Genomic DNA, 27690 nt, shown 5'->3' with positions numbered 1-27690 from the left:
TAGCACAGAGCACTCTCCACCCCTTCCCCAAACGCTCCTGCTCACTCACAGCTGAAACAATTCCTTCTCCGAGTCCACAAACCATTATCCTCCAATAACTTGTTGCAACCATTACTTTGAACAAGCTTTTACTTGCTAGATGTCCAGAGAACAAGTTGTGTCTTCATTTATCTTTATGTGACCCGTACTTTCTGCTCTGTACCCTTTACTTTTCATTCCATGAAAAGCCTTGGACTTTTTGCAAGGCAGGTGTACTAATGACAAGTCTCCATTCACTTCCATGTGGCCTGGTCTCCCCATTTCTTGTTCGCTTGTGAAGGATATGTGTGTGTGGATACATAATTCCACCTTGATGGGTTTGAGTTTCTTTAGATACTTTAAACAGTATACTCTGGTTGCCTCTTGCTTTCATGGTTTATAAGAGAAGTGTGATGTAATAGTCTTGGTTCTTGCATTAGTCATTATTGGAGTGGTTCTCAACCTTCCTAATACTGCCACCCTTTAATACAGTTTCCATTGTGGTGACGCCCAGCCATAAAATTATTTTCGTTCATACTTCATAATTTTAATTTTGCTACTGTTATGAATTATAATGCCAATATTTTTTTGAAGATAGAGATTCATCAAAGAGATCATGACACACAGGCTGAGAACCACTGCTCTAAAGGACCAGAACTGCTAGAATGAATCTATGTCTTAAACTGGGACTTCTGACAGTGGCTTACAGGCTGTGCTTTGGCTACTCCAACAATGGATTTTCCCCAATGCAATGACCAATAATACGATAGTTTGTTCGTCCACAACACTGCATGCCTCAGCGGATCTTCAGCGTATGTTGGAATCCCAAAGAAGCAGGTTCTAATTCCAACAGGACAGATGAACTTGCCAGGGAGAGTAAAGGCAAGCAGGGCAAAGGCAAAAGTCTCTGTCTTTTATGTCTCTTGTGTGGGCTGTCACCAGAAAGTGTGGCTCAAATTTACAGTGGGTCTTCCTCTCTCAAAAGATGCAATTAAGAAAATTCTCTCACAGGTGCAGCTGCTTGGGTTTTACTTAATTCCAGACCGAGTTGACAATCAAGGTTAGCCAATGCAGTTCTGTAGAGATGAAACATCCCCCACGCCCCAGCGTCTCTCAAGAATTATCCTTGATTTTCTGTAGATCGAATATGGAAAGTACCAACATAGACTTTTATATTTATTGTGCTTTGTGTTCTCTGAGACTCCTGGATTAGTGTTCACCATTAACACTTCAAGTGCTCCATCAACCCTTTCTACATACGTTCCTTCCCTTCTGCATACACACACATCACATTTGCAATTGTTCCATAAATGTAGAATATTTTAGTCTACTTTCCTCCTTGGTTTCCAGGTAAAGGGATTTCCATTGACATGCCTTCAAGAGTACTGATTATTTCTTTAGCTGTGCACAGTCTCATTATCCATCAAAAGCTTTTTCCCAGTTTCTCACATTTTATATGAATTCTGTTGATGAGCCATCCCACTGCTTCTGTGCTGCCCACCTGTATTTTTTCCCATTAGTGCCCTTATCATTATGATTATTTTACAATCCTGATCTGCAGATTCCAACCAAACATATCCCTTGTGTGTCTTTCCATATTGTATAATAGGTGACCATACCACACATGTTCTGGAGGTACGTGGATCCCCACTGTTTGAATGCCTGTCTGGTTATTAGCATTATAAGTTTTGACAGGGTGCATACATACACTTTGTGCACTCGGTTTCCTCATTTGCAAAGTTCAAGATTCTCATAAGCATTTATCTCATGAAATTTGAGATTCTAAAGAGTTAACCCCCTGTTAACTAAGAGTTAAGCCTTAGAATAGTTTCCACAACAAAGTCAGGATTCTGTAGATGTGAAAGGGTGATGATGAAGCCTTTTGTAGGAAGCACTAGTACCCTAATATCAGGGAGTCCTTTTCTTTGCTGCCCTCTCTGATGGAGATGCCTCCTCTAGATCTTCTCTCAGTTGATATTCCCATCTCACCCTGCCCCTTGGCAAGATTGCCATTAACAGTCTCCCCTACATTCTGTGTAAAAGATAATTCTGTATAAGCTAATAAACAAAAGAATAAATTCTGTAAAACAAATTCTATTCTTCCTCTTCTGCTACTAACCTTGTACTTCCTCTGCCACCCACAACTGTAATGATCTACCATAGTGTATTATTTTCTTATTTATTGATTTTTAAGCCACATTCAACTTAATGAGGAAGCTACCTTAGGATGTGTTCTATCTTCAAGAATAAAATGTTTTTAAGCAATTTTCTGGGTATGAAGATAAAGGTTTCCTTCAAGAATATTGAATAACACCGAAAATATTCCTATATTGCTGTGGCACCCATGCAAATGTAGCAAAGACTTAAAGTCTGTTTTGAGGGGCAGATGGGCATCCCAACAGTGAGTGGCAGCACATTGTGTGTGCCCAGGTCTGCCTTGAAGTCTCAGTCCTCATCCCTAAACTCCTGGCCTCTAATGTCTTCCAACTTTCTCTTTCAGTATGAATACTTCAATGCCGTGCTGATCAACGAGAGAGACAAAGATGGGAACTTTTTGGAATTGGGAAAGGAGTTCATCTTGGCCCCCAATGACCATTTTAATAATTTGCCTGTGAACATCAGTCTGAGTGATGTCCAAGTGCCAACGAACATGTACAACAAAGGTGAGACACCCTCCAACCCCCACTCCTGCTCCCATTAGAGGGTGAAGGGGTTAGGCACTGAGAAGCACACCCTTAGTACATCAACACATCAAGTACTCAAGTATCTTCTGGGTGTGCTAACCACATGGCTGTTCTGTCTAGAGACTCTCGGCTGCTGTTTCCCTCCTTTGTGTTAATGTGCAGTGCAGAAATCAGCAGGCTTTTTCTGTATGAATCTTTGGCTTCGCCTGCCTTGCAGTCAGTCTGTTACAACTGGTTAGCTATTTCTGTAAGTTGGCTGTATTCTGTTAACATGTTTTCTGAAAAATCACCTCGCCAGACTAAACATGCTTACTAACCCAGTTTGTCCCTCCCTTTTCCTGCCTTCCTTCGTTGATGGTATTTAAGGGTTGGGAATTTTGGGGTTGCTATTGGATCAGCTGCAGGTGTTCTCTTTCCTTGAAGCATAGAGAAGTGTGGGCATAACAAGGTTCTGTATGCCCAGGCTTGACTCCCTCAAATCCATTCTTCACATGGGCATTGAAGTTATTTGCCCAGTCTTCCCATCAGTCCATTTGAATTGCTAATTCAGTGGCCAACGACTGACATCTGGGTACACTGGCTAATCTCCTGGTTCCACCTGCTTCTAGTGGTAATCCCAGATGTACCACCCCTTCTCTGGGGAGTACATTCCCTCTCTGTGATGGGAATAATAAGTGTGTCCAAGCTGCCTATGGTGGCATACCCTTGTAATTCTATCACTTTGGAGGGAGAATAAGCTGGAATGTATCCTCCAGTTTAAGACCAGCCTGAGCTACAAAGTCAAGGGAATACAATGATATGTGTGCGGCTCTATGCATGTGAGAGCCATGCTCGAACCTTACAGAAATAGATAAGCAGTTTCAGCAAAGACTGCAAGGCAGGCAGAATGAATTTGGGAAATCACATACATATTAAATAAGTTGCTGAATTACTCTAAATCACTAGTAAGGGACTTGGTCAATAGTAAGCTCCCAATTCTGTGCCTCAAGGACATATTTTGGCCCTGGTCTTATGACTGGACACTCAATGGTGCTATTTCTTGGTTTGCCTGATAGTCTTCAGAGTCAGGATAAGCTGCTCTCATTTCATTAACTATTTTGACCATTCCTAGAATCCCAGAGTGAACTATCTAGAATTTGCAGTCTGTTGTGGAACTGGTGTGGTAATGGGATAACAGGAAGATAGGAAGGATCTCTGCAAAGCCGGAGGACAGGAGAGCCAGGGCACACACTTCCCTGCTCATATTGTCAGGGAATGAAAAGATATTCTTCCTCAATTCCCTTTTGGAAACTGATAGCAGTTTAAACTGCCTCAGAGGAGTTGTGGCTGGCCCCGTGTGGGCTTTCTAGGGCACAAAGAGAGCCTCACCTTGGTGTTCAGCATTGCCCAATAGGGATTAGTCCTCCAAGATGGTGGTTAGCTGCTGAAGACTTAAATGAAACTGTCTTTTTGTACAATGTGGCCAATGGAAAAAGCCATTTCTAGCATTAAATATGTTTGAAAAAGAAGATGAAACATGAACATGATTTTATAGAGTCATTTCAGACAAGGAACAATCCAGAATGATCTTTTAAAACATGACATTGACTTCAAGGTTGCTTGAACGGTTAGCACCATGACAGAGATGTAATTGTGTCTTAACATTAAAAGGCAACATTGTACGTTTCGATGGTCTCGATATGTAAAGAACCCACATTGTGGTCTCTCACACAGGCTTTACACTTGCATCATGAAGATTGCCAGGCAGAATCCTAACAGTCTGAGAGTTTGAGCTGTAGGAGTTTAATAATTAGATTTAAGTCATCCTTGGCAGTGCTCATGGGATCTGCCTGTCATTTCCTATCCAGGTTCAACTGTCACCCTGCCAGGCTGTGGGAAATGAGCCAGGGTCAGCCAGAGGCTATATCTTGTCTCAGCCAGGCAGGGAGTAACTGCCCATGGGGGAGGGGGAGACAGAGAAAAAGAGAGAGAGAGAGAGAGAGAGAGAGAGAGAGAGAGAGAGAGAGAGAGAGAGAGGAAGATCAGGAGGAGGGGGAAGAGGAGGAAGAGGAGGAGGAGGAGGAGAAGGAGGAGGAGGAGGACTTCAAGAAAATTCTTGACTCTAATTCAAACCAGCCTCCCTAAGTCTCTTTTCAAGCTGCAGAAATATATATCATGTTTAGAAGACGCCAGCATAGATCTAGTTTCTGATGACATGTACACAAAACACATGCCCTGGGCGTGGTCACTGGCTCTGATGTCCCTGGGGTGCAAATCTTGCTTTCAGAAAAGGAAACTAGCCCAGGGTTCTTCTCCTCTGGCCGTTTGGACCCCATGAGCACACAGCAATGTTTGATCCTTCTTAGTTGCTTCTGTGTGCTTAGTTGTTGGGCGGAATTTCCAGCTGTAGATCAAAGCAGCAGATAACCCCCAAACTTCTCCCCTGTGCTTTCTGTCTCTGTGGTAACCAGGCCAATGCTTCCCCCTGTGGTTGAAGCTCTGTGTTTCTGTTGTCTCGGTACAGAAGATACTGCAGTTTCACAAGCCAAGACAGGAGTATGAGTCCCACAAGGGCTCAAAAGAGCTGGTTTTTCTCACCTCTTTATCCTTAGGCTTCTGATATAGCTGTCTTTATAAAATATACTTATCAGATAGTTAGGAGCTGTGAGTCTCACTCTTAGAGATGAGAAAGACTAGGCTGAAGCTGTTAGAGCTGAAAGTTATACTTCCAGAACCGAAGCCCAGGGCAGCTGCTTTTGAGAGACCGCCAGTGGTCTGGCAGAGGACTGGACAAACCTACACTCTTGGTTGCATACCTTTAAGGCCTGTCCAGCCTTTGACATTGCAACACAAGGTAATTTACAAAACCCACACCCAGGAAATCCACAACTGACTTATAAAGGCAATCACAAATTAATTGCACGGTGTTTCAATACCTTACTGATATTTTGTGGGCTACATTCATAGGCATCTTGGAGCACATGAGGCTAGGGGTCACTGGTAGAGCACACCTTAAGCTGAAAGCATGTGAGACTTACATGCACATGCCTCATATAGATGTATACATAACTGTACATGTTAGGTGTTATATGAGGAATGGTGCACATGTGTGTGGTCCATGTATATGTGTGTATATGTGATTCTCCAAATTGACTCCATCGTTTCCATTTCTCTCTCCTGTCTACTCAGGTGATAATAGATAATTCCTATTAAGCCTGCCTTCCCAATCCCTGCTGCTTGAACTGTCTTCCCTTCAAAAGCAGCTCAAATGCAGCCTCCTTTGCTCCTCTTGACCTTGGTAGCACACATGCTTTGCTCTAGGTAATATAAGTGCCTTGCGATGCACATGTTGCTTCTGTTCATTCATTGTGTCCTTGGACTTCTCTGAAGACAGGAAACCAACAGAGTCAGTGCAGTGTCCCTTTGTCTTGAGTTTCCTCTCAGGTTATTTGCTGAGATCTGCTGGCCTAGTCAGCCAGCACTATGGTTTTGCCTGGGTTTTGTAAGCAATAGAGACATACTCCAGCTGACTCAAATGCCGAAGAAACTGAAAAGGCATTGGGTGGCCCACAAACTTTCTAGTAAAGAGAGAAGGCAGCTTAGAATAAGGCTGATTGGAGTAAGAGCTGCTGGGGGCTTTGAGAATCTGCCTTTGGGGAATCTTGTGTCATTATGGTTTATCCCACCACTATACCTGTTGCTACATACAAGTGTGTGCCTCGTTTTCTTCAGCCATGAGTAGCATTGGATAAGTAATGACATACCTGACGCTGATGAGGCTTCGTTAAACATTAAGCATGGGCAAGGGTGCCTGGCACACGGTGGCTATATAGTATGAATACTATAGCTTACATACATGTGTCCCTCAAAACTCACAGTTAATACCTCATCACAATGGCGAATAGCATTAAAGAGTATGTCTTTTAGGAGTTCAGAAGTACCAAACTTTAAAACCAAGGAAGTTTCTATTCAAGACTGAGGAGTTGATTAAGGGAGATTTGGGCTCCAGAAGCTTCTGGTACAGTCCAAGAAATAGATTTGTAGAGTCTCAGAAGTGTGGTCAGGCCATGGGAGGATGGGAAAGCCATCAGAAACTCATGGAAGCTATGAGGCTAGGCATTATATAGTTGACAACTTGACCAAGAAGAGCTGAGCAGTGTACCCTGGGATCTACTCACTCTGAAGAAGACTGTGAAGGAAGAAGAATCTGGATTCTCCTTGGAGAGCATACAGGGAAGAGTATGCATGGCTTGGGACTGGAGGGCTATGGTGGGGAGCCTAGGGCCTGGAGTCCCAATGCACAAGTATATTGGGAATGATGAGCTTATGAGGTGGGAACCCCAGTGCAATACCCTGGATATGGTGCCCTGACAAATTCTTGCTGCAAGGACCACATGAGGAAGAAGGCAACTAAAAAGAGGCTCACACTTAATCCATGTATAGACGAGGAGAAGGCACAGCAAGTCCCTAATTCTACTGCTTCTTCTCATTGCTGAGTCATGGAGGGGTTGGCAGAGGGGCACTACCCTAGCAGAAGTTGTGGGGATGTGTGAATTCCAAGATGTATCTTAGAATATGCATCAAACAGGCTTCCCAGACAAGTACCAATCAGGCCAAGAATAGACTGCCATGCCGTGCTATGCTCAGGGGACCTGAAAAATGGAAGTGACTTCCAGAAGCTCCATCACCAGTGTTACAGAGTTTGAGGAAGTAGTTCATCTGCTACAGTACAGGAGGTTCTTCTAGACAGCTCAGAGAGGGTCTAATGAGGCAGACTCTGGTCTGCGCGCACGTGCACACGCACACACACGCACACGCATCCACGCGCACATACACACACATACACACACACACCACACACACACACACGCACACATGCACACACATACACATACACGCACACACACACACGCACGCGCGCACACACACACACACCACACGCACACACACACACACACCACACACACACACACGCACACATGCACACACATACACATACACGCACACACACACGCACACACACACACACGCACGCACGCGCACACACACACACACACACCACACGCACACACACACACGCACCCACGCACGCATGTGCACACGCATGTGCGCAAGCCAGGAAGGCTCTCTGGTTTTACATCTGTCATGTGTCTCAACCTATTTTTCAAATGTTGAGTTTGATAAAATGCAAAATGCATTTTGCCAAGCACTTTCCCCCTTAATTACATGTGTATATTTTGAAGAAAATTTAATCCATATGTTTCTGATTTGTTTACACAGAAATCATTAAAATGTTGTTTATGAAGAGCCATTTGATGTGCAAGAAGCCTTCAAAAACCCTTTAAAAAGCTGTTTAAAGTTCCTTGCTTTTTTTTCTTTGAATATGTGGGTGGGGGCAAAGCAGGGGAAAGCGGGGGGGGGGGGGGATGTGCTAAGAGCAGGGACTGACCTGGTAATGTTAGAAATCAATTCCAACTCTAATGGTTTGTTTTCTCCTTGGGATTCTGAACTGAGGCCTGTGGAGGTTTGACGTCTGCTTTCCTGTCTGTCTGCTGGGTCCTCTAGTGTCTGCAAGTGAGGACTATAGAATCAGATTCTGGGTCAGTATCAGAGACTGGAGACTAAAGCAAAGCTTTTCCTCTAAAGAAAATCAAAAAGACCCAGAAAGCAGTCCCTCTTCCCATTCCAGTAGCTGCCTGGTCTCTATAATCCTTAGGAAGCCCCCGGGAACCCCTCTGACCAAACCTACGCTGTGAGTGAAGGCTTTCAAGTCCAAAGGATAACTCCTTCACACTTCTGACTTTATGCACATACATATGGACATAGGGTGACATGTGTGTACACATCCACTTACACGTTTGCATTGTTTGGAGTGATGTTAATGGCAGAAGGCTATCACAGGGCCCTTTGTATGGCTCAGCACTACAGGCTTGCGTTTGGCTTAGAGATTGTACATGAGTGGATAGATAGGAGTGCGGATGCACACATACATGTCAACTTCCCAGGGAGGCACATGGCCCCTACTGCTTCTTACTGTCCATACTGCATGGCCAGTATACAAGTGTGATTTCTCCTACTGTCTCTGGGGCAGCAAGTCCTTGGATTATAGGCGGCAATGGGGATTGCCCTCTGCCAGGGAAATCTTTCCATCTCTTCTTTCTACAGATCTAAGGATACTACATGAGCCAAAACTTGGTGAGATCACTCTCGCTATCAGTTGTGACAGATAGAAAATGAGTTTATGTCCTTATCTAAGCCTTCTGTGACATTGTTCCTATATCATTATACTCTAGCTACTGCCTTGTGCTATGGTAGGATTATTTCCATAATCACTAAGGAGGTTTCAGATGATGGTGGCATTTGACTGTCAGTACTGTTCATGAGCAGTGGTTTGGGGGACTAGGGAAAACTCTCAGGGCCTGTTTCCTGGTCTGCAAGGCTGAAGTCATTTGTAGAATTGGTGTAGGTGGAGTTGCAGCATTGGTGTAGGCGGAGTTGCAGCATTGGTGTAGGCAGAGTTGCAGCACTGGTGTAGTGGAGTTGCAGCATTGGTGTAGGGGGAGTTGCAGCATTGGTGTAGGTGGAGCTGCAGCATTGGTGTAGGCGAGTTGCAGCATTGGTGTAGGTGGAGTTGCAACATTCTACATAGTGCCTACCACAGAAACACCTGGTATTTTTGTTTGTTTGTTTGTTTTAGAATTATTCCTTTTACTCTTGCCCAATAGTAACTCTATGTTATAATTAACCTTTTTTACAATATATTTTGCTCATGTTTTAATCACATTTTTCGCAGATCCTCCCCACTTTTATACTGACCCAACTTGATATTCTTTTTGACTCTTGTTTCAAAACATTAAAATAAATAAGAAACAAACAAACAAATAAAAACAAAATAGGAAGAAATGAAAAGAAAAAGCCCACAAAAACAAAAATAAAAACAGATAAAACATCAGTAAGGACACCCCCCTAAAAAAACAAAACAAAAACCCAACAAAACAACAAAAACATCCAAAGCATCCAAATGAAACAAAAGATTCACAAAAAATACTGTTAAATACATTTTGTGTTGGTCAATTACTCTTGAGTGTGGAGCTTGCCCTAGAATGTTGATATACCCAATGACAGGGCATGGAAGAAAACTGATTTTGTCCTTGCCAATGGGAATCAATTATAGGTAATTTATTGGCTACAAGTGGGGCACAGGTATCTACTTCCTCCTCTCAGTGCTGAAATCCCATGTAGCTTGAATATGTGCAGGTGTTGGGTGTACTTCCAAAGTCTCTGTGAGTTCATATGTGCACTAGTCCTGTTGTACATGGGAGACATTGTTTCCTAGGAGTCACCCATCCCCTTTGGCTCTTACAGTCTTTCCACCTCCCCTTCCTTGCAGATCCCTGAGCCTCAGGGGGTTGGTTGGGGAAACGGAGTGATGAAGGCATCCTACTAAGAATGAGTGCTCCAAAGTTTCTTGATCTCTGCACATTGTCCAGTTGTAGGCCTCTGTGCTAATTCCCATCCACGGCAAGAGGAAGCTTCTCCGATGTGGACTGAGTGAGGCACTGGTCAATGGGTATAACATCATGTCATTAGAAGTCAATTTACTGCTATGTTCTTTAGCAAAAGTAATAGTATTAGATTTTCTCCCAGTCCCAAAGTCTGGCCACCTTAGCAATGTTAGGCATTGGTACCATTTCATGGAGTTGGCCTTAAATTCGATCCAAAACGTGGTTGCTGACTCTCATACCAGTTGTGTCACAATTGCACCAATATATCCTGTAGGCAGGTTGCTGGTGTAGGTCAAAGGGTTTGTAGCTGGTTGATATTGATGATTACCATTTTTCTTCGGGCAGCTAGTCAGAGGGTATGATGCTTTTTCGAGTCGACATTCCAATCTAGACTACAGGTACCAGAAGAAGGCACATGCTCCTACATTACCCTGTCCAAAGCTGAAGAGGATGCTCACCTCCAAGCACAGACAGAGCTTTCTGTCATCACTTTTGGAAGGTTAAAGTATAAACACTTGTGAAGTGTAAGTCTAGACCACTGCCCTTTTTAACAAGGTAAATTTTCCACCGTGCCTTGTATTCCAGGATTCCAATATTCCTAAATAGCCTTTACTTCTGGTCCTCATCTATCTGGGTTGCTTTCTCCCTTCCTTTTGACTTGGGACAGAACGATCCTTTGCTAAGAGCCTAGCTTCACAGTTACTTCTTTGCCTATGGCCCTTGCCTTTTCCCCAGTGTCACCCGCTGGCCCCTCATCTATGTGCCCCAAGAGTTCTGAGCCCTTCTCTCTCCTTTTCTCTGCATCCCTTATATTCATGTTCTTTTACATGAGTATCATTCCCTGAACTTGAGGTGTAGAGCTGTCCCTTCATCTCTTCGGAGATGTATCCAAGGCTCCTGCCCACAGATATAACTGGACTAAACAGAATCCTCCTGTGTAGTCAGTCCTCTGGTGTTCTGCCTGCTTGTAGGTCCTTTGTGCCCTCTGTGTGTGAGGTTTACTTTTCCTTGACTGTTTAGGAAGCCAGCAGTGTGTAAGTGTGTGCCCAGTGCTATGGTACTGCTCTGTCCTTCAGTTCATTTTCATAGTCTCCCTCTTTGGGAAATATGGAAATCAAATGTAGTTTTGCTGCTGGATGAAAGCCAGGCCTAGGCCAGAGAAACTCCAAGAAGAGGTCAGGGTAGGGAAGAATCATGGCCCTACCAGAAAAATGATTGACAGTGTTTTTGTCCTTTCTCCTGTCCTGACCCAGGCATTCATGAAACGTGACAGTAACTGAAGAGAGCATTTGATTTATTTTACTTCTTAAAATATGAGTTAAAACTCAAAGTTACCGCGTGATAACCACATTCTTGGGCACGTGCCATGTCGACTGTTTTGAATTGGGGGAGAGCAATGGAGATTTCTTTAATGTCCTGGAAATGGCAGCTGTGGGTGTTCCAGCTGTGGCAATGGGTGGGAAAGTAGATAAAGAATCCCCTCCCCGGTTCAGTTCAATGTGTTACCACATTAGCCCTTGTGTGCACGACAGAGGGACTGCTCTGCTAAGGGAATAACGGGTTGGCTTCAGATTTAAGAAGCAGTGGAAAGAGGCAGGAAGTCCTTGGGATGCGCTCCAGGCTCTCTTGGTAGTGATACACACAGTGCTCAGCCCTGGGACTTGTACTCGGCCTGAGAGTATGTGTGCTATTTCCTCCCTGTGACTCAGGGCAGCATTCTCAGAGGGCTCAGCCCCTAATCTTGCTTGTATGTGCAATAGGCATTGTGGCAATACCTCGCTTGCTCTGGGAGTGGTTGTGAGGGTTGAAGTGTGCCTTAAGCACTGGGCCCTCTGGTGTGGCATGGTAAAGGTTTGTAGTAGTCATGATCATTAGTGTCATTGTAAGAAGGGTGACAGTGAAGTCCCTGATGACATAGCTCATGCCTTTGGATGTCCATGACAGAGCCAAGTGGCATTTTTTTCCCTCCTATATCTTGGAACTTCAGCTGTACTTCATGAAACTCTGCGAATGGAAAGTAACATTAGGCCAGAGCTGCAGGTGTCAAAGGCTGATGTCCCTTCCTTCAGTGTCCCTGTTCCCACTGTGTGTGTGAACTGCCCTCACTCATCTTCCTTGGACTTAGAGAAGCTCTTTACATGGAAGTCAACATGGCTGTCATCACTGTCATTGTCAATCACACAGTGCATGGCTTGAAGTAGTAATGACTACTTTCTTGTTTTGGACTCAGGCCTATCACAAGGGTCTGGGGATTCCAGCTGTTGTATGTGGCACTAGCCTTGACAGGGACTTGAAAGAAGTCTCTTCTCACCTTCTCTTTTTCTTTACAAATACAAGCTAGTGGAAACTTCTGTCCAAAACACAGTGTCTACCAACTGTCCTTATAGACATCGCCACCACTAATTTTCTTCCTTTAAGGAACATAAGATGTTTACTGTGTGCCAGGCACATGATTTAATACAATGTTATCTTACATACTACTTAGCAATGTAGGAACTATTCTTAGTTTTCAGATGGGATAATTGAAGTTAGGAGACTTGCTATGAATCACTCAGTAAAGTAGGCAAGCCATGTGAACCCAGGGGTTCTGGGCTCACTGCTTCTCTATCCTATGCCTTGCCTGCCACCATTTCTACTCCCCCAAGGCTCTGCCTGAGTATTCAAATAACTGTGCCCTAGAAGTTTACATGCACATTTCATATGTGCAGAAAAGTTAAGCCTCTGTTTTTGTCAAATCGTGCTATTTTCTTCCCAGCATGTGACAGTCCATCAGAAATGAAAACTACTCTTATTTTACATAAACACTTCCAATCTCTTCCCTTTATCACACAGCGTTACAGCAGAAAACATTCTAAATATGTAAAACAAGTTCTGCACCACCGTATCAATAAGTACCTACAATTCCCACATGCTGGAGATGAAGCAGTTCCACATTTAATCCTGCAAACCTCCATATCCAAATACACAGTCGATGAGGGAAGAAGGAAGTAATGATTTACAATGCAAAGAACAGGTGCTCTGCATAGCCAGGAAGCACAGTACAAGGTGTTTAGGAGGAGGGACAGTTTGGATATGGAATGTCCTGCATAGACTTATGTATTGGGAGACTTGCTTCCCAGTTATGAAGGCCTTTGGGGGAAGATTATTGAACCACTGGATACGGATGGTAGTGGGAAGTCACAGAGGTGAAGAGCTAGGGGTAGGAGGTTGTAGGTTGGCTCTGCTTCTGGCCCAGACTCTCTCTTTCCTGGTACATCAAGATGTAGAGAATCCTAGCTGCACACTTCTATCTGCGTGTCTGCTGTATCTACCTATAATGATGAAGTGTATTCTCTTACTACACAGTAGCCCAGTTCCCTGCCTTCAATTGCTTTATTCAGATATGTTATTACATCATCATCAACAACAACACAACAGACACAGAAAACTTACCTGGAGAAGTTATTATCTTGAGCCATTATTGTGAAAAACCTGACTAAAGACACCTTTGGATCTGGCTTGCGGGAGAAATGTGGAAAAGTTTGGCAGAATAAGGGAATGAAGCCCAAGACAACCATCGGTAGAACTAAATGGGTCATTGCAGTAGGATTTTGTGAAACCAGCATAGTTACAGAAATATAGATGACACGATTCTAGAGAAGGAGGTTTGGATCAGGAATAGTGGGTAGAAGCCATTCATGTTACATTTTGGTAAAGTACTTGGCTGTGTCTAGCCATATCCTGAAAATGTCAGGGGAAAGAGAATAAAGCAGTAGTTCTTAACCTGTGGGTTGCAGTCTCTTTGGAGTTCTAATGACCCTTTCACAGGGGTCACCTGAGAATATTGGGCAACATAGATATTTACATTATGATTCATAACAGTAGCAAAGTTACAGTCATGAAGTATCAACAAAAATAACTTTATGGCTAGGGGCCATCACAACTTGAGGGTTTGTGTTAAAGGCTCACAAAATTAGGAAGTTTGAGAAGCACCAGCCTAAAGGTACAAAGAGTTATGTTTGCCTTTCTGTTCATTTTGTATGAACATGTAATAATGTTTAATAATTAAGAGGACAAAAGATCTTATACATACACTCACTTTTAAGAAACACATCTACAGAAAAATCAAGCACTCCTTTGTATACATTGTGGCCAGTCTTCTGACTGAAGTTCTTTCTGCATCATGGTAGGAATGACAATGGTTCGTTTGTGCAGAACTGTCTAGTAGGACGTAGATGGAAGAATCGGTGTAAGAGAAACCTTGGCAGGATGTATGATGTGTCATATTGTGGTAGCAACAGTCATTTAAGACAGATGATGCTGGCCTGGGAGAAGAGAAGTTTCACTCTCTGGTATGTCTGCTGATAACTGTCATGGGCAGGGGAAGCCTTTCTTTAACTATAAAGAACATTTGATATTTGGAATATGATAGGTCAAAAATCCCAAGGTCAGACTAGAAACCCAAACAGATCTGAAGTGTGGTTTTTGGTCTTAAGAAGCAGTCTTATCTCTGTATCCCACAGCATGGAGCCAGGAGGCTTACTAGGAGATCTTTGGAAATGCAGCTCCTAGGTGTTAAAGGATTCTTTGGATGTAAAAATGGTGCCAATGGAGGGCCAGGACTAGGGTGGCCAATGATATGCACAAGCAAGTCCCTTCTTTCTTACCCTACTGTCTCAGGCACCATCCTGGAGCCTAGGCTGCAGCAGGGACATGTATTGCAGGGAGTCTGGGCCAGAGCTCCCATGTAGGCCGAAGAGTTCTTGGTAGCCGCACAAGTGGGTCTTGGGAGCAGGATGTGCAGTCTCAGAGCCACCCTTTCTTCAACGTGGCATTTGATGCCCATGTCTTAGGTTGCTATGACAGAAGACTTGGTGGTCTTCCTCAGTTGTCATGCCATCCATTGCCACATAGTATAGACCTCTCTGTTTTCTAATCACCAAAGGACTCCTCTCTCTAGTCTCTCTTCATTCTGAACTGGAAATGTTACTTGTGTGTATCTATGATCTAGCTTCTTCCCTCTCATTTCATGCCCGGAGGACAACTCCTGAGAGGGTCTGCCTCAACAGCTCTGAGTGCTGCTTTGCATTTAGAAATCTCTGCACCCCATATGGGCAGAGATGCTACATGTTGCTATTTTAAGCTTCAATGTGGATTAATCCACATCTTTAGAGATACAGTGCTAGAGAACTACAAAGACACAAAGCTCTACACGAGGAAATCCAGGCTGAAGTGGAGACCTGGCTCATCTCTGGCCTCTTCCTTTAGTTCACTGAAGCAACAGGTGAGCCTTGCATGGCACTTTTTCCTCTTGTGTCAGCTTTATCCAGGCACATAGGCTAGCTCTAAGGACCTCCAGCCACATCTAACCTTCAGAGAGTTTCCTGAGGTGCACTTTCATTCTCTCCCCTAAGGAACTAGCAGATGTAAATGCCCCAGGAACCTGGATAAAGTGCTTATGGGGAAAATCATTGGGAGTATATCTTAGGATTTCCATTACTGTGAAGAGACACCATAACCAAGGCAACTCTTATAAAGGGCAACATTTAGTTGGAGATGGCTTAGAGTTTTAGAAGTTCAGTTCATTATCACCGTAGTGGGGAGCATGGCAGCATCCAGGCAGACATGGTACTAGAGAAGAAATTGAAAGTCCTACTTCTTGATCTAAAGGGAATCAGGAGATGGCTAACTCTTCTGCACTGGGTGGAGCTTGAGCACTAATAGCCCTGAAAACCTGCCTCTACAGTGACACTCTTCCTCCATTAAGGCCACACCTCTTACTAACAGCACTTACCATGGGCCAAACATACACAAACCACCATGTGGTAGTTGTGATGTGCCAGTGTTAGGGAAACAGTGGGAGACTCCCTCCACTGGAGTGGGAAACTGGGAGAAGGCTCGCCTCACTTTCTGCATGTTTCTATAGAATTGATGGTGGTAACTCACGTTGCTACAAACCAGGCTGCAGAGAAATCTACGTGCTATTGTTCCTGTGCCATCTGGCACTGTTCCCTTGGATGTTAAGAATGGGTAGCCACACTCTCTGTCATTTACAAAAATATAATTGTGCTAGTTGGTATCCAACATAATGCACTTTATTATGTCATATAATATATATATATATGTGTGTGTGTGTATATATATATATATATATATATAACTTTGCTCATATTCCCCCCACTGTGACCCCCTCATGTGCCTCCTCTTACCCTCTTCTCCTGCTCATCTTTCTTCTGTCCCCCCAAGTCCTTTCTTTTATATACATATAGAATATAAATATAGAATCTTCACATAAAAGGTAATGTGATATTTTGGATTTTCCCTCCCTTTACTGTCTGTTGTTTCTAACTCCTCCTTTTCTTTACGTCCCATTCTTGCCCCCACATTGCCCACCTTCTACTTTCTTGTCATATGTATTTTTTTTTTTTTCGGAGCTGGGGACCGAACCCAGGGCCTTGCGCATGCTAGGCAAGCGCTCTACCACTGAGCTAAATCTCCAACCTGTCATATGTATTTTTAAAAGTCTAGATTTTTGCATGTGAGAGATAGCATTCAACATTTGTTTCCCCAAGTCTTGCTTACTCTGCTCACCCAGAACTTTGTTTCCCTCGATTTTACCCTGTGAGTATTTTCTTTCCGTGGGTAGCATCTATCTTGAGATCTTTCTACTCTTCACGTAATGAAAGTGGATGTCCCCTTCATGCCATACCTGTGGGTAACAAATGAGGTTTAACTTCTCATTTACCAATGTGTTTCTCTGTTATGGATTCAAGTAGGACCATCCCCAAAATTCATGTTGAATCCAAGAGCCTCAGAATACAACCATAGAGACAAGATCTTTAGAAGAGTCATTAAGTTAAAAAGAGGCCCTATAGTATAGGACTCTAATCTAACTTGACCAATTTTTATAAAATGAGGGAAAGGTATCGAAGGAAAGAACACGTGAACACAGACTCAGGTCTACAAAGCAACCAGAAACCAGCCTTGCCAGAACTTGGACTGTCTTTAAAACTGGAAAAAATAAATTTTAGTCTTTAGTATTTAGTGGTATTTAATATTTAGTGTATTTGTTTAAGATGTCCAGTCTGTGGTATTTTTGTTATGACAGCCTAAGCTGACTTCTTTCTCTCAAAGAGGAACCGAGGCAGGTCTGCTTATTGCTCATAGCTGTCAATGCTCTGAGTATGAACCAGGAACCTCCACAGGTTACTGGAGTCACCCAGGTCTTCTGCAGTCCCTTGCTGATACCGAGAGAATGTTTTCCTGGGTCTGGGTGTTACCATGGCCAGCTCTCAGGGATGAGCAGTTCCTGAAGCCAGGGCTAGCCTCAGTTTGGAAAGGTAAGTGTGACTGGAATGGTGTTTCACATTCGGAAACAAAGCGTAGGAATGGTTAAGAGCCACAGCAGCCAAGGAATCTCATAAGTGTCCTGTACCATCCCTGTCTCTATCCGCAGCCAAGGGTTAGCATTCAAGACAAGGCCTTTAATAATCGTTGCTCAGCCCTTCCCAGCAGGGTTTAAGCCTGTATTGTTGTTTAGATATCACACTGTAGCCTCCCTTCAGCTACAGCTGAATGGAGCTGAGCAAAGGTGTCCTTGGCAGTGGGTAAGCACAAGTCTCCTTTCATCAAAGATTCTGGCTCTCCTGTCCAGGAGTCGAGAGCCTCAGAGTGGATAGGGTCTCGTGCTTCTGTAGATTTAGCTGGACTCAGCCCTACCCCCTTAGACAGCCCTGCATTGCCAACTGAAGATGTTCCTTTTTCTAATAAATAACTCAGTCGTAGGAGGCCAATAGCACACCTTTGGTTTGTGCCAAGGAGACTCTTATCTTTGTTTCCAGGCCCGTGGCACATGTTTCTGTAACATGGTTGGTTAAGTTAGTAAGAATTGTTTCTGAGATACAGTCTCTGGAGGAAAGTGCTTCACCTTAGAATGGGTGTTAGTTCTAAGTCAAAGGTCCTGGTGTGATGGATGGAGACCAGGGTTGGATTTTAAATGGGTAGAAACTGTTACCTTGGCTGATGAGAAGTCCAATCGAATGTCAGCACTGAATGGCTTAAGCCAAGCTACCTGGGCCAGGGCAGTATTAGTTAAGATGGGTAACAGAGAGCAAGAGAGAATTTATCATGTCTTATGTGTCTGCATTAAAAATAACAGCACAGAGGCAGATCGCAGTGCTCTGAAAATTGAAATAACTGGCTGGAAGGAGGAGGCTTTGTTCATGATGCTTTTTGTATCCCTCTGCACAGACCTTTAGGGGATTAAAGTTCATTGCTTGAGCATCAGCTGGTGTTTTTCTCTGTATGCGTCTATCTGTATGCATGCATTGCGCCATAGTACATCTGCAGATGTCAGAGGACAACCTTGGGTGTTGGTTTGAGGCAAGGTCTCTTCTTTGTTACTTCCTGCTGCAAATGTCTGCCTAGCTGACTCACGAGCTTCTGGGTGTCTCCTGACTCTACCTTCCGTCTCAATAGGAGCATGGGGATTCCAGATGCCTGCTACCATCCTGGGATTTAGATGGGTCCTAGGGACTTGAACTCAGGTCCTCTCATTTGCACAGCAAGTGACTTGCCCTGGAGCCACCTCTCTAACCCAGCATCTGACCCTTCCAAGTGCCCTAGTGTAGCTGTCTACAGCTTTTCTTGTATTAGGAGAGTCAGAGGAGCTGGTCCATCTCATCCTGAGATCCACGGGGTCCAGTGTCTGGCCCAGCAAGGGGAGGCATCCTTAGTGTTCACTCTCAGAAGCTGAGTCAGATCCTTTGCTGGGAGAGCCCAGCACCCTGCACTTCAGTCTGATATATTACAACACCTGGCAATCATGCTTTGAAACTGTGCTTTATAATAGGTAAGTTCTAAGTAGCCTTTAAAGGAATAAGCAAGTAGATACTCTCCTCTGTCATAGTTCATCCATTTCTTGTTGCTATCTTACTTCTGGTGTCCTGAAAATTCCATCCTGTAGAAACAATGTTTCTTCATTGTAACAGTATTCATGTTTAGCCTTTGGACCTTATGGGAATTTATGGCTAAACTAAAATACAGCTACATTTTTCCTGCTCTGCTAATTCCTTTATTTTCTATGGGTTACTAAGCTGTTATATCCCCTGCTGTCTTCATTTACAATAATGTCTATTATTGGAGGAAAAGAATATGAATAACTCCAAATGATTTAAATTATAGGGTTATTGTTTTAGCCCATTGGATGTCTACTAAAGAAAGCATATAATGACAGACTGTCCTGAGCTGGTGATGTGGCCTGAGCCAGGTTTCTCATCGGCCTACTGCCAAGCTAAAAGTAGAAGCTACGTGGTGGACAGGTCACCTGTCAGGAGCTGAGTAATGTCTGGCATGACCAGGGTCTCTGATGGTCAGTTTGTCAATGTCAGCCCCGAATCTATTCTCATTTGGAGGACAGATGAAGTGGCCACCAGGTCTCAAAGTAAAAGGGGCTAAGAGGTTACTGTATGGAAAATGAGAATTTTAAGTCCTCAGGGACCTTTGGATGATTTCTTGATTCCTTTGCTAAAAGCTATTCACACCTGAGTGTTTGTGGTTGCACCTCATGCACCCCATTGAAAACTGCAGGCTTTCTTACAAATCATTCTGGTGCAGATGATATACGCTTTAAAACACCCAGTGCAGGGCTAGAGGCACAGTAGTTAAGAGCACACACTGGTCTTGCAGAAAACACAAGTTTGGGTATTAGCACCCTTGTTAGGAAGCTGTAACTCTGGATGTAGGGGAGTCCAACACCTCTGATTTCACAGGCCACTCACTCACATGTAACCCCCACTGCATGCCACATACTCATATACATATTTATTAAGTAAAAGTAATTTTTAAAATCATTAAAACTAATACAGTATTGATCTCTACAACTGACCCTATGGTATGTGGCTGTCTCTTTCTGCACTCTGGATTTTCTACTGTGAATCTGTCGTTTCTGTGTTTGCTTGCTTTTTCAAACACAATCTCACAGGTGTGTGAGGCATGCCCATGATTATATTGGGCCACTTTCTGCATGTTTATACATGGAGAGGTGCCCATAGTCTTGGAATAACTGGGAGCCCCCTTACAAGACATTACCCATGCATGTCTGATGCAAACCCCACCAGAAAGCATCTATGCCAGATCTGGAGTGAGGGGTAGTGCCCTATACTGGTGGCCATAGATCCCAATGTCACTATAAATTCCAAGATTGCTTTGTTGCTACTCTGTGAGCCAGGTTCTGGTGAATGGCTAGTGTGTAGATTGTTCCTAAACCAACGCAAGCAGGGCCCCAAAACACAGAATGTATATGAGTGATCAGAGCCCTTGGAGAGCAAGGTAAGAAGCAGGCCTGTCTTAGGGTTTCCTTTGCTGTGAAAAGACACAGTGACCAAAGCAATGTTTATAAAGGACAAGATTTAATTGGGTCTGGCTTACAGTTTCAGAGGTTCAGTCCATTAGCGTCATGGCAGGCAGCATGGCAGCATCTAGGAAGGCAGTCATTTCACTATAGAAGGAGCTGAGAGTTCTGCATCTTGATCTGACCACAGCCAGGGGAGGGATTGACTCTGGTCAGACTTGAGCATATATATGACCTCAAAGGCCACCCCACAGTGACATACTTCTTCTAACAAGGCCACACCTCCTAAGGGTGTCATTCCCTGTGGGTCAGTCATATTCAAACCGCCACAAGATGCTACACACTGTGGGAAGGAGGTTTCCTTTGTCGCTTCCCTCTAGCAGACTAGCTGTAAGCTCTTCAGTAATTACTGTCTTTGCCAATATTATTAAGCTATTATCATACCTTTGTCAATATTGCTAGAGCTCTTGTTGTACTGAATATTCGCAGGTGCCTAGAAATTCTAAGAATCTACCTTGCTCTCCCGTGATATGTGAAGGCAGCTTACTGCAGTGGGTGGGGCAGTAATGCAGGTGCCCAGGTTACTGACCCATAGAAACACACGTGTGGCAGTTATTATGACTGCTAGTGTCAGTGCCTCTCCTCTAAGCTTTGTTATTAACATTCGAATGTGAAGAGGCTATACAGGGATGAGGGAAGAGGGAGGAAGGGAGCATAGAAGGGATGGGTACAATGCCACAGAAAGCAGAGACTTCTGGGATATTGTATTAAGTCATTTAAAAGCAGCTGTACATGTGGAAGAGGAAGGGGAAGGATTGAAGGAGCCAGAGAGGTTAAGGACACCACAAGAAAACATACAGAATCAATTAACCGAGGCCCATGGGGAAACACCACTGACACTGAACCAGCAACCAGAGAGCATGCATGGGACAGATCTAAACACCCTACACACATATACACTCTGTATAGCCTCTTCACATTCATGTGCAGCTTGGTCTTCATGTGGGACCCTAACAGCAGGAGCAGGGGCTGTCTTTGACTCTGTTTCCTGCCTGTTGATCTCTTTCCCCTAACTGTGCTGCCCCTAATTATTTAGTCTCAATAGGAGAAGTTGCACCTAGGCCTACTGTAACTGTATATGTTAAGGTGGGTTGATATCCGTGGGAGGCCTCCCCTTCTCCCTCTGAGGAGGGAGAGATGGGAGAGGTGAGGAGAGACAGGGGACTGGGAGGGGAAGAGAGGAGGGAGAGGAAACTGTGATTGGAATATAAAGTAAATGAATGAATGAATGAATGAATGAAAGAAGAGCAGCTGTGGCGAGACAGAAGGAGAAAAGGAGAGGCTTGGTCTGACCTTAGGTGGGAGCATGATTATATAGAGGGACATTTTGTTACTCACATGCTCTTGAATGACCAAAATGCCTACAGAAGGAGCTGGGATATGCCCCTTATAGGGGTGGAAATGATTTCTGTGCAGTCTATAAGGGAATCTGGGAAGTGTAGTCTTTCAGCAGAAAACTGTCACATTGGGCATCAGATTTCAATGGGTCCCTGTGCTGGCCTTGTGAGGGATCAGGGTCAGTTGGACTAGAAGTACAGAAGGCAAGAGTGAAGAGGCCCATTGTATATTGGGGAAAGAGGGGACCATGGTGCCCTAGGATGTGGCATCCCTGGTGTCCCAGAGTGTGGCATCCCTGGTGTCCCAGAGTGTGGCACTATACCAACTCTTTGTTCCAAGCTGTGGATCCTGGGGGGAAGTGCTATGGCTCACCTATCCTTTACGTGGCCTTGTGTGAACACCAGCCATTCATAAGAGTCGCTTACGGAGCCAGCAACCACTAAACAGTGTGGGTCATACACTGAAGGAGACAACACTGTTATGGCTATATCCAAGTAGGGTAATAGCAAGAATTACATTTCTGAGTACCTAATAATGCTGATGCCTGACCACAGCAGTAGAGATGTGAACAGTCCCCCTGCACCTACACTTGCCTGTGGGAAGCCTTGCCCTGGCTTTCTTTTCCAGCCTGACCTAATACTTGGCTGTGGCATCCCTGTTGGTTGCTGAGAGGTTGAATCGGGGAACGGGAACAGAGAGAGAGGGATTGGAGTGAAGGTAGGTAAAACCCTGGGCATAAGGGACCTCTTTCTGTACCAGACCACTGACAGTATGTATGAAGACTCCCTTAAAATAATTGGATCTAGTGTGCCATTAAGCGGCCATTTAGAGCTGTTGTCTAATGGGTACTGATTCCAGACTTTATTACACAGGAGTACAAGCTTGGATGCTCTCAAGTCAGCGTTAGCTTTAGAGATTTGAGATTTTCCAGGAGACATCCCAGAGAACCTGGAGGCGCCCAGTGGGTGATGGGGATGTTATTGAACTATTTGTACCGGCATCCCAAGAAAATGTTCAACAACCAATTACAAATGCACAGCCAGGCTAGATGGCCAGGTGGTCACGTGGACACTAGGGGCTGTGAAGAGTCCCAGACTCACCAAGGAGAGCGGCCCACCTAAGCTTACGTATTTGTTGTATGGCTGCAAGAGTCCAAGGGCGGGGGTGGGGAGGGTATGAAAACCTCTTATGAGAGGGGAATCACCTAAGGGTCGAAGTCCTATTTTGTACATCAGCTAGGAAGCTGGTCATAGGGACCAGGAAACGCTCACCCCTAAACCCGTAGAGCTGGCCGGACTCTGGGAGAAGGGGCCCTTCCCACTGACTGGAGGGAAAGCCTTATCAATCTGCCAGTGCTTGTGTGAGAAAGTCTGGTGATCTGGTAGCACTACGAGAGGGACTGTGCAGTTAATGGACCTGTCTGAATGAGGTTCAGCCCGTGGGGCGTAACCCAGATGGCAGCAGCTAGCCCATGTGCTGGAGCTCAGTGTGCCCACATGGTGGTGGCAGTGGTTGGTTGGTCTCGGTCATTGTGGGCACACCTGGGTGGTCACTAATGATTCTTGAGTCTCAGCACCAAATGCTGTGTTAAAGGGTGACTCGTACCCAGGCCACCACAGTCCCACAAGAAGAGATTTACTGAGGGGAAGCTGGGAGAGAGGAAAAAGGGGTGAGGGGTTGGTGATCACTGCCTTTAATTTGGGTTGTGATGTAATCAAGCACACTACAGCGTGTAGGTGAGGCACACAGGTGAGGCACATGCAGGGAATGTGGCAGTTGCCATGGCAACAGACGCACGAGGATCCGTGTGGCTTAGTGGTGATGTCATTTCTAATGCTAACAGCTGTAATTTAGCACTGTCTTCCCTGACATACTGGGGGGACTTTGATTTTGAGGCTCTTTTCGGATTTACAAAGACCATTTTTCACTTGTTGATGCTATGTCACATTAAGGTAATTTGAAGAATTGTCTAACCTAGGCATTGTTCAGTAATAGGTATTTTTAAACAACTGGAGGGCATTGTAGTGGGTTGAGTAATGTTCCCTACACTGTCCCTGGGTGCTTAGGACCTCAGGCTGTGGTTGTATTTGTCTGCTTAGGCTGCAATAACAAAGGTACCGGAGACAGGGTAGCTTGAATATCAGTTCTCCTGGTTCTAGAGGCTGGAAGTCCAAGGTCAGTATGCTAGCATGATTGTGGTGAGGGCTGTCTCTGTGACAGGTGACTATTTTCTTGCTGTGATTACAGGCAGCAGGGAGCACAAAAGAACCCATATTTTCTTGTGAGGGCACTAATCCCATCAAGAATTCTACACCCTTACCTGCTTATCACCTCTCAGCTCTAAAACATCACACTGTGGTCAGGATTTCAGTGTATGAATTCTCTGTGGCATGTACAAACATCCAATGAGTGCTATATTTTTGAAATAGAGATTTTACAAATGGAATAATTTGAATATCTTGAAAGGACATCTTAATTGAATTGAGGAGAGTACCTAAATCAAATGACAAGTGTCCTTTCAAGATAAAGAAAGGATACACAGGGACACATGCAGAACATAGCCACATAAAGATGGATCGTTCTAGGAACCAAGGAACACAGACTTTTTATAGCAACGAGATATAAGGAGAGATAAGAAGAAAGGCTTGTCAAGCTTCTGACTCAAAGACTTCAGGACAAACCATGTGCTATTTCATGCTTTTAAGTGTCAACCTGAGGTACCCTAGAATCAACTGGGAATAAAGTCTTTTTTTTTTTTTTTTTGGTTCTTTTTTTCGGAGCTGGGGACCGAACCCAGGGCCTTGCGCTTCCTAGGTAAGCGCTCTACCACTGAGCTAAATCCCCAGCCCCCGGGAATAAAGTCTTAAAGAGGAACTCTCTAGATCAGGTTGGCCTAAAGCCTTGCCTATGGATGTTTGTAAGTTGTTAATTGATATAGGAAGACCCTGCCTTCTTTTGGGCAGCAGCATCCCTAGGCCGGGAGGTCAGGGGAGAAAGCAACCAAAAAGGAAAACGTAGACTTGCGTGCATTTATTTCTCTCTGCTCTTGATTCTGGAAGTGATGGGTCCTGAAGTTACTGCCTTGACTTCCCCTCCATTATGAACTGTAACCTGGAATTATAAGTTAAACAAACCTTTCCCATAAAATGTTTCTTTTATTATTTTATTCCTCCAATTCATCTCATATGGGACCTCCCAAGGCAAAGTATTACGACTACTGTTAATACTTTTACTACTGCACTTCTCCTCCTCCTCCTCCTCCTCTTCCCGCTCCTCCTGCTCCTCCTCCTTTCCTTCTTTTCCCCACTGAATCAGCTCACTGCTGCCTTTATCTGAGTGGATACAGGGCTGTCTTTTGGAGTATGGCTGGCCTCTCAGGAACCAGATCCCCGGGGAAAACTGGCCCTTGCTCCCCCATCAGGTCCTCAGCTTGGGGTGAAACTTCATGACCCCCCCCACCCCCTTCTAGCCTGGGATTTAGTCTGGCTTGATGTGTCAAGTCTTGTGCAAGCAGCCATGGCCACTGCAAGTTCACATGTGTAGAAGCAATGCCCTGTCCATCTTTCTAGAATGAAACTAGAAGACCGCCTGTGCCCGATGCTAATTAAAGAGACAAGTGAGAGTGAAGAGCCGAGAAAGGTTTATTTAATGAGCTGCATTGGAAAAGGGGGATGGATATAGAGGTCTTAAGTCCATCTTCAATCTCCCGACCTGAGGTGTCTGCTTAAATAGAGGATACTAGGTATGCACAGCTAAGCCATACTGGACACTATGGTCCTAGCCACCAGTGTCTGGGTGCCAGTCTCATGCAAAGTGATTTGATGACTTGCTGGGGTGTGTGTAGTATATACCCTGGGAGATAACATATACCTTTGACTGGTCCTAGGCACCAGTCTTTCCTGTATCCTAGTAGGAGATGCTGTGGGGAAATCCAGTTTCTCAGGGTCCACTGCCTCGACAGTCTTATAACATACCAACTGTGGGAAGAGACCAAGTACCCCTTTAGAATGTCTCCCTGCTTGCTGTATCAATTATATTAATAACTAGAATGTCAATTAGGTTAGTGTGATTTAAATTTCCCTTTTGATCTTTTTTACTTTGAAGGGAAGGTTGAAGCTAGTTGTAGAGGTGATTTCCAGCACCTACGCTCCCCAACATGAGCCCAGCGCTCAGTTATTCTAAAGGAAACTGACCACAGACTCGATTGCACATCCCTCTCCCCGCTCCTCAGGCCCGAGGTTTGGGCTCAGTTACTGTTTTTGAAGGTGGTTGGTCAGACAACGTAGACTGGCTTCTGGTGGTCTAGTCAGTCTGAAATCACAAACACAGAAATAGTGCTTGGCTCAAGACATCAAAAAGAACTTTCTTTTTTTGAATGCCGTCTGCATTTTGTTTATCAAAAGATCTTTCTTCTGTTTCTTTTTGGCATAATTAAGTGGATTTGATCATTCGCATTTGTGGGACCTTAACATATTCATCCAAATGCCTTCCTGCATCTGCTATCTATTTCAATATTGTTTCCCCTAATAGTTGGGAGATATTTTCAACGTTTGGACTTTTTTTTTATTGTGTTAACGACAATATCTGGAGAGAGTTAAAGGTCTAGAAAGTTAATTTTTTATTCCACTCATCTACAATAATCAGTTGTTTTGAAGGCAAAGATAACGCTTTCCTGTCTTTCTGTTCCTTACCTTCATAAATGAGCTTTGTGTTACTCAAGATTAGATGGTGCCTCTGGTATGATTTTTACTGATCCTGTATGTTAATTAACTGTGTCCTGTGCATAATTTGGTTGTAAGAGATAAGATCTCTCCATATTTATGGTAAACGGATAATAATGGGTTTTAGAGAGGATACATCTAAAGGTAGCATGTTTCCTTTTAGTTCTGAACTGACCTTTGGTTTCCTGTCTCTTTCTCCTTCGTCCTTGTGGCTGTCCCCCGCCCCCACTTCTTATTTTACATGATCAAACCATTCTCTTTTATTTTTTTCCTTTAATCCTCATCCTTCGTAATGGGTGGGTCCTGCTTTGGCAGATCCTCTGAGTAACATAGCTTCCCTTCCGGTCTTATAAAAAGTCAGTATGTTCTTCCCTTTTGAAAAAAAAAAAAAAACCAAACAAGATTTATTTCCTTTTTTATTTTATAAGTATGGGTGTTTTATAAGCATCTCATGCAGTTTACCACTGCATGCCCAGTGCCTTTAGAGGGCAGAAGAAAGAGTCGCATCCCCTGGCACTTGGAATTACCCCGTTTGTGAGCTTCCTTTTGGATGCTGGGAATCAGACTTGGGTCCTCGGGGTGGGCAGCCATAGCTATTAATCACAGAATCATCTGTCCAACCTGCTTCTTTCCTTTTTGAGGGTGCTAAGCACATTCAATCTATCAATGAATGATTGCCTCAGCACTCCCAGGTCATTATTTTCTATTATAGATAAGTGCATTGATATAGCCGTATATAGAGTATAAATCTGCACCTTAATTAACATACCAAAGAAGCTGTTTAAAAATAATCAAGCAGATCATAAAACAAAATCCTGGAGGGGTAAATTAAAAATCAGGATTGGTTTCTGGTCCCATCCTGGTGTCTGTTATTTATAATTAGTGTCTATGATAAAATTAGTCATCGTTTGTTAGGGCTCCAAAATCTGGGCCTGAGGTTTCATGTACATTGTATTTCTGGCAGTTTGAATAATGTTCCAAACTAGTCACATTGATTAAATAGACCAATTTTGTGATTTAAATGTTTTAACATCTGTATTGCTCAAAGATCTTTC

The 27690-nt window shown here is 44.0% G+C and overlaps 1 protein-coding gene across 5 annotated transcripts in view; it reads left to right on the top strand.

Moving 5' to 3' along the window:
* Positions 1-27690, top strand: part of Cacna2d3 (calcium voltage-gated channel auxiliary subunit alpha2delta 3) — an 813990-nt gene that overhangs the window by 322939 nt on the left and 463361 nt on the right. For all 5 annotated transcript variants that reach the window (XR_005494606.2, XM_063275287.1, XM_063275286.1 and 2 more), the window contains 1 exon segment: positions 2519-2681. Coding sequence is in view for 4 of the 5 variants with exons in the window: in XM_063275287.1 (XP_063131357.1) it covers positions 2519-2681 (163 nt within the window). In the remaining variant the exon portion in view is untranslated.

Source organism: Rattus norvegicus, chromosome 16, assembly GCF_036323735.1.
Source record: "Rattus norvegicus strain BN/NHsdMcwi chromosome 16, GRCr8, whole genome shotgun sequence".
NCBI classification, from domain to species: Eukaryota; Metazoa; Chordata; class Mammalia; order Rodentia; family Muridae; genus Rattus; species Rattus norvegicus.
The sequence above is the reverse complement of the archived record's forward strand: the minus strand, read 5'-3'. Positions and strand labels throughout refer to the sequence as shown.